The 15,911-nt window shown below is 36.8% G+C and overlaps 1 protein-coding gene across 1 annotated transcript; it reads right to left on the reverse strand.

Annotated features, from left to right (window-relative positions):
* Positions 1-6,242: 6,242 nt before the first annotated feature.
* Positions 6,243-15,736, reverse strand: gng10 (guanine nucleotide binding protein (G protein), gamma 10). Its single transcript, XM_079608113.1, has 3 exons — positions 15,552-15,736; positions 13,569-13,701; positions 6,243-6,503 (listed from the first exon to the last, which is right to left on the reverse strand). The coding sequence occupies exons 1-2, from the start codon at positions 15,630-15,632 to the stop codon at positions 13,576-13,578; spliced, it is 207 nt and encodes a 68-aa protein (XP_079464239.1). The 5' UTR covers positions 15,633-15,736; the 3' UTR covers positions 6,243-6,503; positions 13,569-13,575.
* Between the last annotated feature and the right edge of the window lie 175 nt (positions 15,737-15,911).

The raw sequence follows: 15,911 nt of genomic DNA on the forward strand, positions 1-15,911 counted from the left end.
GGTGAGTTATAAAGTCATAATTGCGTGATGGTGAGTTATAAAGTCATAATTGCGTGATGGTGAGTTATAAAGTCATAATTGTGTGATGGTGAGTTATAAAGTCATAATTGTGTGATGGTGAGTTATAAAGTCATAATTGTGTGATGGTGAGTTATAAAGTCATAATTGTGTGATGGTGAGTTATAAAGTCATAATTGCGTGATGGTGAGTTATAAAGTCATAATTGCGTGGTGGTGAGTTATAAAGTCATAATTGTGGGTTATAAAGTCATAATTGTGAGTTATAAAGTCATAATTGCGTGATGGTGAGTTATAAAGTCATAATTGCGTGATGGTGAGTTATAAAGTCATAATTGTGTGATGGTGAGTTATAAAGTCATAATTGTGTGATGGTGAGTTATAAAGTCATAATTGCGTGATGGTGAGTTATAAAGTCATAATTGTGAGTTATAAAGTCATAATTGCGTGATGGTGAGTTATAAAGTCATAATTGCGTGATGGTGAGTTATAAAGTCATAATTGCGTGATGGTGAGTTATAAAGTCATAATTGCGTGATGGTGAGTTATAAAGTCATAATTGCGTGATGGTGAGTTATAAAGTCATAATTGTGTGATGGTGAGTTATAAAGTCATAATTGTGTGATGGTGAGTTATAAAGTCATAATTGTGTGATGGTGAGTTATAAAGTCATAATTGCGTGATGGTGAGTTATAAAGTCATAATTGTGTGATGGTGAGTTATAAAGTCATAATTGCGTGATGGTGAGTTATAAAGTCATAATTGTGAGTTATAAAGTCATAATTGCGTGATGGTGAGTTATAAAGTCATAATTGCGTGATGGTGAGTTATAAAGTCATAATTGCGTGGTGGTGAGTTATAAAGTCATAATTGCGTGATGGTGGGTTATAAAGTCATAATTGTGAGTTATAAAGTCATAATTGCGTGATGGTGAGTTATAAAGTCATAATTGCGTGATGGTGAGTTATAAAGTCATAATTGCGTGGTGGTGAGTTATAAAGTCATAATTGCGTGATGGTGAGTTATAAAGTCATAATTGCGTGATGGTGAGTTATAAAGTCATAATTGCGTGATGGTGAGTTATAAAGTCATAATTGCGTGATGGTGAGTTATAAAGTCATAATTGTGTGATGGTGAGTTATAAAGTCATAATTGTGTGATGGTGAGTTATAAAGTCATAATTGTGTGATGGTGAGTTATAAAGTCATAATTGCGTGATGGTGAGTTATAAAGTCATAATTGTGTGATGGTGAGTTATAAAGTCATAATTGCGTGATGGTGAGTTATAAAGTCATAATTGCGTGATGGTGAGTTATAAAGTCATAATTGCGTGATGGTGAGTTATAAAGTCATAATTGTGTGATGGTGAGTTATAAAGTCATAATTGTGTGATGGTGAGTTATAAAGTCATAATTGCGTGATGGTGAGTTATAAAGTCATAATTGTGTGATGGTGAGTTATAAAGTCATAATTGTGTGATGGTGAGTTATAAAGTCATAATTGTGTGATGGTGAGATATAAAGTCATAATTGCGTGATGGTGAGTTATAAAGTCATAATTGCGTGATGGTGAGTTATAAAGTCATAATTGTGTGATGGTGAGTTATAAAGTCATAATTGTGTGATGGTGAGTTATAAAGTCATAATTGTGTGATGGTGAGTTATAAAGTCATAATTGTGTGATGGTGAGTTATAAAGTCATAATTGCGTGATGGTGAGTTATAAAGTCATAATTGTGTGATGGTGAGTTATAAAGTCATAATTGTGGGTTATAAAGTCATAATTACTAGATATAAAGTCATAATTGTGAGTTATAAAGTCATAATTGCGTGATGGTGAGTTATAAAGTCATAATTGCGTGATGGTGAGATATAAAGTCATAATTGCGTGATGGTGAGTTATAAAGTCATAATTGTGAGTTATAAAGTCATAATTGCGTGATGGTGAGTTATAAAGTCATAATTGTGTGATGGTGAGTTATAAAGTCATAATTGTGTGATGGTGAGTTATAAAGTCATAATTGCGTGATGGTGAGTTATAAAGTCATAATTGTGTGATGGTGAGTTATAAAGTCATAATTGTGTGATGGTGAGTTATAAAGTCATAATTGTGTGATGGTGAGTTATAAAGTCATAATTGCGTGATGGTGAGTTATAAAGTCATAATTGCGTGGTGGTGAGTTATAAAGTCATAATTGTGGGTTATAAAGTCATAATTACTAGATATAAAGTCATAATTGTGAGTTATAAAGTCATAATTGCGTGATGGTGAGTTATAAAGTCATAATTGCGTGATGGTGAGATATAAAGTCATAATTGTGTGATGGTGAGTTATAAAGTCATAATTGTGAGTTATAAAGTCATAATTGCGTGATGGTGAGTTATAAAGTCATAATTGTGTGATGGTGAGTTATAAAGTCATAATTGTGTGATGGTGAGTTATAAAGTCGTAATTGTGTGATGGTGAGTTATAAAGTCATAATTGTGTGATGGTGAGTTATAAAGTCATAATTGCGTGATGGTGAGTTATAAAGTCATAATTGCGTGGTGGTGAGTTATAAAGTCATAATTGTGGGTTATAAAGTCATAATTACTAGATATAAAGTCATAATTGTGAGTTATAAAGTCATAATTGCGTGATGGTGAGTTATAAAGTCATAATTGCGTGATGGTGAGATATAAAGTCATAATTGCGTGATGGTGAGTTATAAAGTCATAATTGCGTGGTGGTGAGTTATAAAGTCATAATTGCGTGATGGTGAGTTATAAAGTCACATTTGCGAGTTATAAAGTCATAATTGCGAGTTATAAAGTCATAATTACTAGATATAAAGTCATAATTGTGAGTTATAAAGTCATAATTGCGTGATGGTGAGTTATAAAGTCATAATTGCGTGATGGTGAGATATAAAGTCATAATTGCGTGATGGTGAGTTATAAAGTCATAATTGCGTGGTGGTGAGTTATAAAGTCATAATTGCGTGATGGTGAGATATAAAGTCATAATTGCGTGGTGGTGAGTTATAAAGTCATAATTGCGTGATGTGAGATATAAAGTCATAATTGCGTGGTGGTGAGTTATAAAGTCATAATTGCGTGATGGTGAGTTATAAAGTCATAATTGCGTGGTGGTGAGTTATAAAGTCATAATTGCGTGGTGGTGAGATATAAAGTCATAATTGCGTGATGGTGAGATATAAAGTCATAATTGCGTGATGGTGAGTTATAAAGTCATAATTGCGTGATGGTGAGTTATAAAGTCATAATTGCGTGATGGTGAGATATAAAGTCATAATTGCGTGGTGGTGAGTTATAAAGTCATAATTGCGTGATGGTGAGTTATAAAGTCATAATTGCGTGATGGTGAGATATAAAGTCATAATTGCGTGATGGTGAGTTATAAAGTCATAATTGCGTGATGGTGAGTTATAAAGTCATAATTGCGTGATGGTGAGATATAAAGTCATAATTGCGTGGTGGTGAGTTATAAAGTCATAATTGCGTGATGGTGAGTTATAAAGTCATAATTGCGTGGTGGTGAGTTATAAAGTCATAATTGCGTGGTGGTGAGTTATAAAGTCATAATTGCGTGATGGTGAGATATAAAGTCATAATTGCGTGATGGTGAGATATAAAGTCATAATTGCGTGATGGTGAGTTATAAAGTCATAATTGCGTGGTGGTGAGTTATAAAGTCATAATTGCGTGATGGTGAGTTCTAAAGTCATAATTGCGTGATGGTGAGTTATAAAGTCATAATTGCGTGGTGGTGAGTTATAAAGTCATAATTGCGTGATGGTGAGTTATAAAGTCATAATTGCGTGGTGGTGAGTTATAAAGTCATAATTGCGTGATGGTGAGTTATAAAGTCATAATTGCGTGATGGTGAGATATAAAGTCATAATTGCGTGATGGTGAGTTATAAAGTCATAATTGCGTGATGGTGAGTTATAAAGTCATAATTGCGTGATGGTGAGATATAAAGTCATAATTGCGTGATGGTGAGTTATAAAGTCATAATTGCGTGATGGTGAGTTATAAAGTCATAATTGCGTGATGGTGAGTTATAAAGTCATAATTGCGTGGTGGTGAGTTATAAAGTCATAATTGCGTGATGGTGAGATATAAAGTCATAATTGCGTGATGGTGAGTTATAAAGTCAATTGCGAGATGGTGAGTTATAAAGTCATAATTGCGTGATGGTGAGTTATAAAGTCATAATTGCGTGGTGGTGAGTTATAAAGTCATAATTGCGTGATGGTGAGATATAAAGTCATAATTGCGTGGTGGTGAGTTATAAAGTCATAATTGCGTGATGGTGAGTTATAAAGTCATAATTGCGTGATGGTGAGTTATAAAGTCATAATTGTGTGATGGTGAGTTATAAAGTCATAATTGCGTGATGGTGAGTTATAAAGTCATAATTGCGTGATGGTGAGTTATAAAGTCATAATTGTGTGATGGTGAGTTATAAAGTCATAATTGCGTGGTGGTGAGTTATAAGGTCATAATTGCGTGATGGTGAGTTATAAAGTCATAATTGCGTGGTGGTGAGTTATAAAGTCATAATTGCGTGATGGTGAGATATAAAGTCATAATTGCGTGATGGTGAGTTATAAAGTCATAATTGCGTGGTGGTGAGATATAAAGTCATAATTGCGTGATGGTGAGTTATAAAGTCATAATTGCGTGGTGGTGAGTTATAAAGTCATAATTGCGTGATGGTGAGTTATAAAGTCATAATTGCGTGATGGTGAGTTATAAAGTCATAATTGCGTGATGGTGAGTTATAAAGTCATAATTGCGTGATGGTGAGTTATAAAGTCATAATTGCGTGATGGTGAGTTATAAAGTCATAATTGCGTGATGGTGAGTTATAAAGTCATAATTGCGTGGTGGTGAGTTATAAAGTCATAATTGTGTGATGGTGAGATATAAAGTCATAATTGCGTGGTGGTGAGTTATAAAGTCATAATTGCGTGGTGGTGAGTTATAAAGTCATAATTGCGTGGTGGTGAGTTATAAAGTCATAATTGCGTGATGGTGAGATATAAAGTCATAATTGCGTGATGGTGAGTTATAAAGTCATAATTGCGTGATGGTGAGTTATAAAGTCATAATTGCGTGATGGTGAGTTATAAAGTCATAATTGCGTGATGGTGAGTTATAAAGTCATAATTGCGTGATGGTGAGTTATAAAGTCATAATTGCGTGATGGTGAGTTATAAAGTCATAATTGCGTGATGGTGAGTTATAAAGTCATAATTGCGTGGTGGTGAGTTATAAAGTCATAATTGCGTGATGGTGAGTTATAAAGTCATAATTGCGTGATGGTGAGTTATAAAGTCATAATTGCGTGATGGTGAGTTATAAAGTCATAATTGCGTGATGGTGAGTTATAAAGTCATAATTGCGTGATGGTGAGTTATAAAGTCATAATTGCGTGGTGGTGAGTTATAAAGTCATAATTGCGTGGTGGTGAGTTATAAAGTCATAATTGCGTGGTGGTGAGTTATAAAGTCATAATTGCGTGGTGGTGAGTTATAAAGTCATAATTGCGTGATGGTGAGTTATAAAGTCAGTTCTTCAGTTAATGAGTGGCTGGAAGGGTCACAGAAGACATAATTGTTACAGAAGGCATTTAGTGTCCACCCAGATGGTCTGATTATCGCCAGGGCAACAGGGTATGTTCATGCACTCAGTCTATCACCTCATCTGGGTCTCCAGAACTCCGACCGCATCTTTATAGCACAGCAGTGTGTGAAGCTCAAATCAAATTGTATTTATTTATTTAGTTTTATCAAAATTATTTATTTTATTTCAATCGTTTTTATTTTAACCTATTTTGTTTTCATTTAATTTATTTTAATTTATGTAGTTATTGTTTTAATATTTTTTATTTACATATTTTTATTATATCTATTTCATTACTTTTCTAATTCATTTTTCAAAAATTTTATATTTTATAATTTTCATTTTCATAATCTTTAATTAAAGTTTAGAGTTTTTGTGAAATTGTGAATAAAAGACTAAGAGGAGAAATATCAACCACTTATTTTCACAGTCAGTTTTGCTCATATTTATCAATATTTGTAAAGCCACTGTATAAAGGGTTTGTGCTTCTAATTCTGCATGTTGATTTAATCTACTTTGACTCGCCAAGACTTGTGTTTTTAAACAAAATATTGATTTATTCTCTTTTTCAATCAACAGTTTTTTTCATTGATCAGACAAATCACAATAATTAAGGCACTTCATTTGACACAAAACAACACAATCGCTCTATTTCTTTTGGAATAATTAAATGATTATGTTACATTAATAAAAATTAAAAAGATAAATCATTCATACAATTCAATGCTTCAGTTTCATATAATTGTGCACAATATAAAATACAAAAGAGATTTGTAGGCATCATAAGACTTGCACAATATTTCTTATGATGTTTCATTTCTTTAATATAAAAATCAGCGTCTGCCTCCTCCCTCCTGTGAAAGAAAGACAAATAAATATGAGAAATTAATGCATAAAAAATTGTATGATAGTCAAAATTATGAGATAAAAAAGTCATAATTATGATAGACTTGAAATTATGAGACAAAACATTTGAAATTGACATACTAAGTCAAAATGACATAAGCGATAATTATGACATACCAAGTCGTAATTATGATAAAGTCGAAATTATGAGATAAAAGTAATAATTATGACATACCAAGTCGTAATTATGATAGTCGAAATTATGAGATAAAAAGTCAAAATTATGAAATACTAAGTCATAATGACGTAAGCGATAATTATGACATACCAAGTTGTAACTATGTTTAAGGGCAAAAAAAAAAGGATCAGAAAATATCAATAAAACAGTCGATATGACTCAGATATGAACAGTATGGAAAAGAGATGCATGAAGTTTTTGAGGCGAGCTTTTTAAATTGATGGTAAATATATATATTTTTAAAATCTATTTTTGCAAAATCTCTAAAACTACATTTTTGTTTAGCTAAAAATAAAAAAACATTCTAAGTGTTATATGAATAAAAAGAGTGTGTGAGAGTGTGTGTGTGTGTGAGAGTGTGTGTGTGTGAGTGTGTGTGTGTGTGTGAGTGAGTGAGTGTGTGTGTGAGAGAGAGAGTGTGAGTGAGTGTAAGTGTGTGTGTGTGTGTGTGAGAGAGTGTGAGTGAGTGTAAGTGTGTGTGTGTGTGTGTGTGTGTGTGTGTGTGTGTGTGTGTGTGTGTGTGTGGGTGTGAGTGTGTGTGTGTGTGTGAGTGAGTGAGTGTGTGTGTGAGAGAGAGAGTGTGAGTGAGTGTAAGTGTGTGTGTGTGTGTGTGTGAGAGAGTGTGAGTGAGTGTAAGTGAGTGTAAGTGTGTGTGTGTGTGTGTGTGTGTGTGTGTGTGTGTGTGTGTGTGTGTGTGTGTGGTGTGTGTGTGTGTGACTCTTTTTACTCTGTTCCACATTCAGTACTTGCAGTTTTGGGACTAAATCTGCTGAAAGGACAGACATGTTGCCACACATCTCGCTCAAAGCTAAGTTTAGCATCGGGCCACAGAGGAGGAAGAAGTCGGACTCATGCTAGTCAAGAGCAGAAGCGCTTCCAGACGCTTTCCTGTCAACTCACACTCTCCTTTAGCCACAGTAACACATGTGTGTAATACAAGAACACAGTGCACATGTGACCCTGGACCACTAACACCAGTCTGGAGCCGCACGGGTATATCTGTGGCAATAGCAACTATACATCGTAAGGGGCAAAATTATCAATTTTTCTTTTATGCCAAAAATCATGAGGATACTAAGATCATGTTCCATGAAGATATTTAGTAAATGTCCTACCGTAAATATATAAAACATGTATTTTTGTGAGTGAATGCAGCACAATCGTGAACATAAATGCACAACTTTAAAGGGGTCATGACATGAGAAACCAAATTTGCCTTGATCTTTTGGTATATAAGAGGTCTTTGTACCATTAAAACGTCCTGCAAGTTTCATAGCTTAAGACGTCCTCCCCATTATAAACGAATCATTTATTTAATCAAGCTCTAAATACAGCTCGTTCTGGATCCATGTAAGAAGTGACGCCACGGTACGAAGTGACGTACCAGCGTTTGCATATGACCGCCTCCAGCACAAGACAACTACGCTTTAAGCGCAAGACAACTACGCTCATTTCGTATCATTGTCTCGCCCGCGCGCCTCACAAGTGTTCAGTGGACGGACAGCGAGTGGGTCTGTGTACAGGGAAATGACGATGCCGCAGATGTGCTGTTCCTGGCTGTGGACAAACAACATCTGTGAATACGCTGCAGAAAGATCCAGTCGTCAGGGGAAAATGGATGCACTTTATTTTTTGCGGACGTCCCAGTCACGGCAGTGTTAGTTTAAGCGTTTGTTCTGTACATTTGAAGGATGACTGTTTGAGAACAAATCCCAGTATGATGATGGCTTTGCCAGAAAACTGTTGCTCAAAGATAAGTCCGTGCCGACTATTCTGGGCTCAACAACGACGACGCAAACTTACTTTTTATCACTGGCTAATATAAACACATTTGTATAAGAGAGAATCTTGAAAATATGTCGCCTTTCTAGTACGTTAGGCCTACATGTGATAGAAAATTAAAAATGTTGCCTTTATCAATGCTGCATCTTCAAATATGGCCTGTGCATTTTTGTCCATGGTACACCCTATCATGTCATTGAAATTAGTTAAATAATGTTAAACTGTTAGCAAATTAAGCTATAGGATAATTATGCAACAATAATCCGTTTTCAAGTGTCTCGGGTTACAGTTTTTTTATTAATTCAAAATAGTTTCACTTTCCATGTGGACACGGGCTGATCCAGTCTTCGTTGTTGTGGTGATGGTTCATTTTCCTCTGATTCTGGCTCAAACATAATAAGGTTTTATCATTGCAAGAGCCATCGCTTCGCATGCATCACCCGCTATTAAACAGTTGCGCCGAATCCGCAAATGTTCTGGCTGGGGGCGTTAATAATTGATGCATAGGCACTGACGTTAGCCAATCACAGCAGTGGGCGTTACCACTGAACTCTTAAAGGGGAAACACCCCCAAAACAGACTGTGTGAATCAGAGGATGAGAAACAGGGGAAAGGTCATAAATCACTACATTTTAAAAGTTTTTTGTAAAAAAAACTATAGTAATACTATAATTACACCTAAGGGAACATAATAATACAATAAAAAAAACCATGTCATGACTCCTTTAAAGGAGATTTTCTCAATGTTTACATTTTTTTGCTCCTCAGATTCCAGATTTTCAATAGTTGTGTCTCGACCAGATATTGGTCAAATATTGCATAACGCACAATCAAGAGTGAAATGCATGAGTCCACTATCTCAGGACTTCCTCTACACGCGTGTAAACTCAACTTCCTGTTGATGTAAAGGCAAGACTTCCCAAACACTGAGCCGGATGCCAGCCCAGCGCTCTGGGATAAAAATAATAATATTCCACACAGCTGCGTATGAGTATGGAGGATATCTGCGCTAATCACTGTATATTTAAACAGTAAGAGAAGCTGCAGGACAAACACATATATTATACACATATATATACAGATGTTTTATACTGAGAGACTATATGCAACGTTTTTCTCTTTTTATGTTATGATAAAAAGTAAAAAAAATATGAATTTATCGAATTTTAATCGAAATTATGGCATAAGTCATAATGACATGTTATAATTATGACATACCAAGACATAATTATGATAAACTTGAAATTATGAGATAAAAAGTTGTAATTATGAGACAAAAAAAATGAAATTGACATTCTAAGTCATAATGACATAAGTGATAATTATGACATAAAGTCATAATTATTATGATAAAGTCAAAATTATGAGACAAAAATTTTGAAATTGACATTCTAAGTCATAATGACAAAAGTGATAATTATGACATACTAAGTCATAATTATGATAAAGTCGAAATAATTAGATAAAAACATTTTAATCTAATAATTTTTAGTAAATTAAATAAATGAGAAATCAAATAAATATCTAATATTCTGATCTAATATCAAATTTTCTTTTACGACATACTAAGTCGAAAATGACAAAAAAATTGAAATTGACATTCTCAGTAATAATGACATAAGTGATAGTTATGAAATACTAAGTCGTAATTATGATAAAGTCGAAATTATGAGATATAAAGTCAAAATTATTAGATATTTTTTTTGTATCTTATCATTTTTAGTAAATGAAATAAATGAAAAATCTAATTTTCATTTATTTACGACATACTAAGTCGTAATTATGATTAAGTAGAAATTATGAGACAAAAAATATGAAATTGACATTCTAAGTCATAATGACATAAGTGATAATTATGACATACTAAGTCGTAATTATGATAAAGTCGAAATTATGAGATAAAAAAATTGAAATTGACATTCATAATGACATCATAATGACATAAGTGATAATTATGACATACTAAGTCGTAATTATGATGAAGTCAAAATTATGAGACAAAAAATGTGAAATTGACATACTAAGTCATAATTATGATAAAGTTGAAAATTATGAGATACATTTTTTTGTATCTAATAATTTTTAGTAAATGAAATAAATGAAAAATTTAATTTTCATTTATTTACGACATACTAAGTCGTAATTATGATTAAGTCGAAATTATGAGACGAAAAATTTTAAAAAGTCGAAATTATGAGATACAAAGTCGCAATTATGTCATACTAAGCCATGTATAGAAACGTATTTGGTATAAAGCGTCTTTAAAAATGCTTTAGCCCCCTAGAGAACGCACTGATTGCTCATGTTTTCTCCTGGATCATCGTGTCCCTGTTGATGTGAATCTACAGGTGTGTGTGGTCTTCCTGGAGTCTACAGGTGTGTGTGGTCTACCTGGAGTCTACAGGAGTGTGTGGTCTACCTGGAGTCTACAGGTGTGTGTGGTCTACCTGGAGTCTACAGGAGTGTGTGGTCTACCTGGAGTCTACAGGAGTGTGTGGTCTACCTGGAGTCTACAGGTGTGTGTGGTCTACCTGGAGTCTACAGGAGTGTGTGGTCTACCTGGAGTCTACAGGAGTGTGTGGTCTACCTGGAGTCTACATGAGTGTGTGGTCTACCTGGAGTCTACAGGTGTGTGTGGTCTACCTGGAGTCTACAGGAGTGTGTGGTCTACCTGGAGTCTACAGGAGTGTGTGGTCTACCTGGAGTCTACAGGAGTGTGTGGTCTACCTGGAGTCTACAGGAGTGTGTGGTCTACCTGGAGTCTACAGGAGTGTGTGGTCTACCTGGAGTCTACAGGAGTGTGTGGTCTACCTGGAGTCTACAGGAGTGTGTGGTCTACCTGGAGTCTACAGGAGTGTGTGGTCTACCTGGAGTCTACAGGAGTGTGTGGTCTACCTGGAGTCTACAGGAGTGTGTGGTCTACCTGGAGTCTACAGGAGTGTGTGGTCTACCTGGAGACTACAGGTGTGTGTGGTCTACCTGGAGTCTACAGGAGTGTGTGGTCTACCTGGAGTCTACAGGAGTGTGTGGTCTACCTGGAGTCTACAGGAGTGTGTGGTCTACCTGGAGTCTACAGGTGTGTGTGGTCTACCTGGAGTCTACAGGAGTGTGTGGTCTACCTGGAGTCTACAGGAGTGTGTGGTCTACCTGGAGTCTACAGGAGTGTGTGGTCTACCTGGAGTCTACAGGTGTGTGTGGTCTACCTGGAGTCTACAGGAGTGTGTGGTCTACCTGGAGTCTACAGGTGTGTGTGGTCTACCTGGAGTCTACAGGTGTGTGTGGTCTACCTGAAGTCTACAGGAGTGTGTGGTCTACCTGGAGTCTACAGGTGTGTGTGGTCTACCTGGAGTCTACAGGTGTGTGTGGTCTACCTGGAGTCTACAGGAGTGTGTGGTCTACCTGGAGTCTACAGGAGTGTGTGGTCTACCTGGAGTCTACAGGAGTGTGTGGTCTACCTGGTGTCTACAGGAGTGAGTGGTCTACCTGGAGTCTACAGGAGTGTGTGGTCTACCTGGAGTCTACAGGAGTGTGTGGTCTACCTGGAGTCTACAGGAGTGTGTGGTCTACCTGGAGTCTACAGGAGTGTGTGGTCTACCTGGAGTCTACAGGAGTGTGTGGTCTACCTGGAGTCTACAGGAGTGAGTGGTCTACCTGGAGTCTACAGGAGTGTGTGGTCTACCTGGAGTCTACAGGAGTGTGTGGTCTACCTGGAGTCTACAGGAGTGTGTGGTCTACCTGGAGTCTACAGGAGTGTGTGGTCTACCTGGAGTCTACAGGTGTGTCTGGTCTACCTGGAGTCTACAGGAGTGTGTGGTCTACCTGGAGTCTACAGGTGTGTGTGGTCTACCTGGAGTCTACAGGAGTGTGTGGTCTACCTGGAGTCTACAGGTGTGTGTGGTCTACCTGGAGTCTACAGGAGTGTGTGGTCTACCTGGAGTCTACAGGTGTGTGTGGTCTACCTGGAGTCTACAGGTGTGTGTGGTCTACCTGAAGTCTACAGGAGTGTGTGGTCTACCTGGAGTCTACAGGTGTGTGTGGTCTACCTGGAGTCTACAGGTGTGTGTGGTCTACCTGGAGTCTACAGGAGTGTGTGGTCTACCTGGAGTCTACAGGAGTGTGTGGTCTACCTGGAGTCTACAGGAGTGTGTGATCTACCTGGTGTCTACAGGTGTGTGTGGTCTACCTGGAGTCTACAGGAGTGTGTGGTCTACCTGGAGTCTACAGGAGTGTGTGGTCTACCTGGAGTCTACAGGAGTGAGTGGTCTACCTGGAGTCTACAGGAGTGTGTGGTCTACCTGGAGTCTACAGGAGTGTGTGGTCTACCTGGAGTCTACAGGAGTGTGTGGTCTACCTGGAGTCTACATGAGTGTGTGGTCTACCTGGAGTCTACAGGAGTGTGTGGTCTACCTGGAGTCTACAGGAGTGTGTGGTCTACCTGGAGTCTACAGGAGTGTGTGGTCTACCTGGAGTCTACATGAGTGTGTGGTCTACCTGGAGTCTACAGGAGTGTGTGGTCTACCTGGAGTCTACAGGAGTGTGTGGTCTACCTGGAGTCTACATGAGTGTGTGGTCTACCTGGAGTCTACAATAGTGTGTGGTCTACCTGGAGTCTACAGGTGTGTGTGGTCTACCTGGAGTCTACAGGAGTGTGTGGTCTACCTGGAGTCTACAGGTGTGTGTGGTCTACCTGGAGTCTACAGGAGTGTGTGGTCTACCTGGAGTCTACATGAGTGTGTGGTCTACCTGGAGTCTACAGGAGTGTGTGGTCTACCTGGAGTCTACAGGAGTGTGTGTGGTCTACCTGGAGTCTACAGGAGTGTGTGGTCTACCTGGAGTCTACAGGAGTGTGTGGTCTACCTGGAGTCTACAATAGTGTGTGGTCTACCTGGAGTCTACAGGTGTGTGTGGTCTACCTGGAGTCTACAGGAGTGTGTGGTCTACCTGGAGTCTACAGGTGTGTGTGGTCTACCTGGAGTCTACAGGAGTGTGTGGTCTACCTGGAGTCTACAGGTGTGTGTGGTCTACCTGGAGTCTACAGGTGTGTGTGGTCTACCTGGAGTCTACAGGAGTGTGCATGACCGAGGCTCTCTGAACGGGTTACTGGCCGCCGGCACTCCCACCAGCAGCGAATCTTTACTGGCGTTCTGGAGGCAAAACTGCTGCAGATCCGCCGCCGCCTGAGAAACCTGCAGCACACACACACACACACACACAAACACAGATCAATCCATGTGTAAGTTCATAAGTGGACAGCATTGCTGAGTATTTTCTCCTTAAAACTGCAGTGAACCGAAGACAGTCTCAAAAACACCCCTGTTTCCTGCATCACAAACATCTGACCAATCCCGTCACATGTGGGCGGGGCTTTCTTTTCTTCTCTGAGATGGTGAACGGGAACATGGTTTGTGTAACATTAGCAACACATTAATAATTTGCATATTCATAAGGCCACGTATACTAAACAATGCAAGGGTGTCGAGTTACAGTCAAGCTAATCGAAGGCATGAAGAAATTATTTTCACAGGAAAAAAACGCGTATTTTGATTGTGAAAGATGCGTTTTAAGGGATAAAATTATTGACTGCAGGGGGACTTTAATTATGAAATTAAGTCGAAATTATGAGATAAAAACTTTAAAATATGACAAAATGATATGACATACTAAGTCATAAATATTACATCCTAAGTAATAATTATGAGATAAAAAGTCAAAATTATGTCAATCATATTTATGAGATAAAACATTCCAAATTATGTCAGTCATAATTATGAGATTATAAAGTCAAAATTGAGATAAAAAATCTAAATTATGTCAGTCATAATTATGAGATTAGAAAGTCAAAATTGAGATAAAAAGTCAAAATTATGTCAGTCATAATTATGAGATTAGAAAGTCAAAATTGAGATAAAAAGTCAAAATGATGTCAGTCATATGAGATTAGAAAGTCGAAATTGGGATAAAAAGTCAAAAATATGACATAATTCATAAATATTACATACTAAGTAATAATTATGAGATAAAAAGGCAACATTATGTCAATCATATTTATGAGATAAAAAAGTAAAAAGTATGTCAGTCATAATTATGAGATTAGAAAGTCAAAATTTTGATAAAAAGTAAAAATTATGTCAGTCATAACTATGAGATTAGAAAGTCAAAATTGGGATAAAAAGTCAAAATTATGTCAGTCATAGTTATGAGATTAGAAAGTCGAAATTGGGATAAAAAGTCAAAAATATGACATAATTCATAAATATGACATACTAAGTAATAATTATGAGATAAAAAGTTAAAATGATGTCAATCATATTTATGAGATGAAAGTCAAAATTGAGATAAAAAGTAAAAATGATGTCAGTCAAAATTATGTCATTGTCAAACTGTGATTCTGAATGCCATAATTTCGACTATTTAATATGTAATATGCATTTGTTAACAATAAACATTAACAACAACGGTTAGTTGCATTTGATTATGTGCAATTTGACCATATTATTTGGTATTTGTGCCTGTGATCCATCACAACAGACTCGTTGTTTGGGGGATGAATGATAATGTCGTCATATTAAATATTTCCTCTATTGCAGAAATGTGGAAAAAACATTTAATTTGTCACACAATAAGCACTATAACTGTTCTGTCTTAACAGTGTTCGACATTTCAATTATTATCTGTTTTTTTTTTTTTACAATTAGTATAATATTTAGTGATACAAAAATAAATTGGTGACCATATTAGTATCTGCCATAGCTATCTTTTGTCATATTGTCATAAAATGATCATATCTACACAGTTCTGCTCGTTTTGAATGCTGAGGAAAAATATTGTAACAACATCTATTATTAGACAAACAAACACCATTGAGAGCAGCAGTGTAAAAATGTGGTTATTCATCTCATATGCTGCCATTATAAACAATCATACATACTAGAGACAACATTTGAATTAAAATACTGTTTTATATGAAATAAATTAGAATGTGTTTTGAGACCGTGTCGTAAACTGTACACTTTACACTGAAAAGATGTTTACTTACTTTGATTCTCTCCACGCTGGCTTCCAGTTTGAGCTGCTCAACAGTCCGTCTCATGGTTGTGAGGGTTGAGTTTGAAGACATGATTATGATTATGATTCCTATGAGGACAGATGAAGGGAAGTGTGTGTCTGATGAGCGTGAGATGTCTCATGTGTGTGTGTGAGTGAAGCAGAACGACCGTTTATTTCCAGTCAGAGAGCGCGGAGTGGGCGTGTCTAATGGCGTGGTTATGGGCGTGTCTGTGGGCGGGGCCTTGAGCGCGGAATGCGCCGTGTTTGAATTATTTGCCACAACATTATAATTTTAGAAAATGCACTGGCCATAAATATATCTTACCATCACTACCATGTATTTTGCATG

This window comes from Phoxinus phoxinus (assembly GCF_949152265.1).
Source record: "Phoxinus phoxinus genome assembly, chromosome: 3".
NCBI lineage: Eukaryota > Metazoa > Chordata > Actinopteri > Cypriniformes > Leuciscidae > Phoxinus > Phoxinus phoxinus.

Bases quoted from the DNA above. Each gene is read 5' to 3' on its own strand.
- gng10 (XM_079608113.1), bottom strand. From the start codon at position 15,632: ATGTCTTCAAACTCAACCCTCACAACCATGAGACGGACTGTTGAGCAG. The intron at 13,702-15,551 runs GTAAGTAAACAT...TGTGTGCTGCAG, and splicing joins CCAGCGTGGAGAGAATCAAA to GTTTCTCAGGCGGCGGCGGA.